Here is a 409-nt window from a genome sequence, read left to right as displayed (position 1 = left end):
ATTCCAACACCTAATCCGCCTCCCATTCCACCACCTAGGCCTCCTCCATGTCCACCTCCTTGTCCATTGCCGTGTCCACCGCCAATTCCAATACCTAATCCGCCTCCCAGGCCACCACCTAAGCCTCCACCTAGGCCTCCTCCATGTCCACCACCTTGTCCACTCCCGTGTCCACCGCCAATTCCGACACCTAATCCACCTCCCATACCACCTCCTAGGCCTTCTCCATGTCCACCTCCAGAACCACCTCCCATTCCACCACCCAGGCCTCCTCCATGTCCACCTCCTTGACCACTTCCCATTCCACCACCTAGGCCTCCTCCATGTCCACCTCCTTGTCCACTCCCGTGTCCACCGCCAATTCCGACACCTAATCCGCCTCCCATACCACCTCCTAGGCCTTCTCCAT

At 58.9% G+C, this 409-nt stretch overlaps 1 protein-coding gene across 20 annotated transcripts in view; it reads right to left on the bottom strand.

Moving 5' to 3' along the window:
• LOC106124970 (glycine-rich cell wall structural protein) overlaps window positions 1-409 on the bottom strand; it is a 3,569-nt gene that overhangs the window by 756 nt on the left and 2,404 nt on the right. For 4 of the 20 annotated variants that reach the window (XM_013322018.1, XM_013322020.1, XM_013322023.1 and 1 more), the window contains one exon: window positions 11-391. The exons of 1 other annotated variant lie outside the window; for it this stretch is intronic. In XM_013322018.1, the coding sequence (XP_013177472.1) occupies window positions 11-391 (381 nt within the window). Of the gene's footprint in view, window positions 1-10; window positions 401-409 lie in introns of all 20 variants that reach the window. 15 more of the 20 variants (XM_013322019.1, XM_013322021.1, XM_013322027.1 and 12 more) reach the window with 13 other exon arrangements.

Source organism: Papilio xuthus, unplaced genomic scaffold, assembly GCF_000836235.2.
Source record: "Papilio xuthus unplaced genomic scaffold, Pxut_1.1 DF825946.1, whole genome shotgun sequence".
Classification (NCBI taxonomy): domain Eukaryota; kingdom Metazoa; phylum Arthropoda; class Insecta; order Lepidoptera; family Papilionidae; genus Papilio; species Papilio xuthus.
This window is presented reverse-complemented; position numbering and strand designations above follow the sequence as displayed.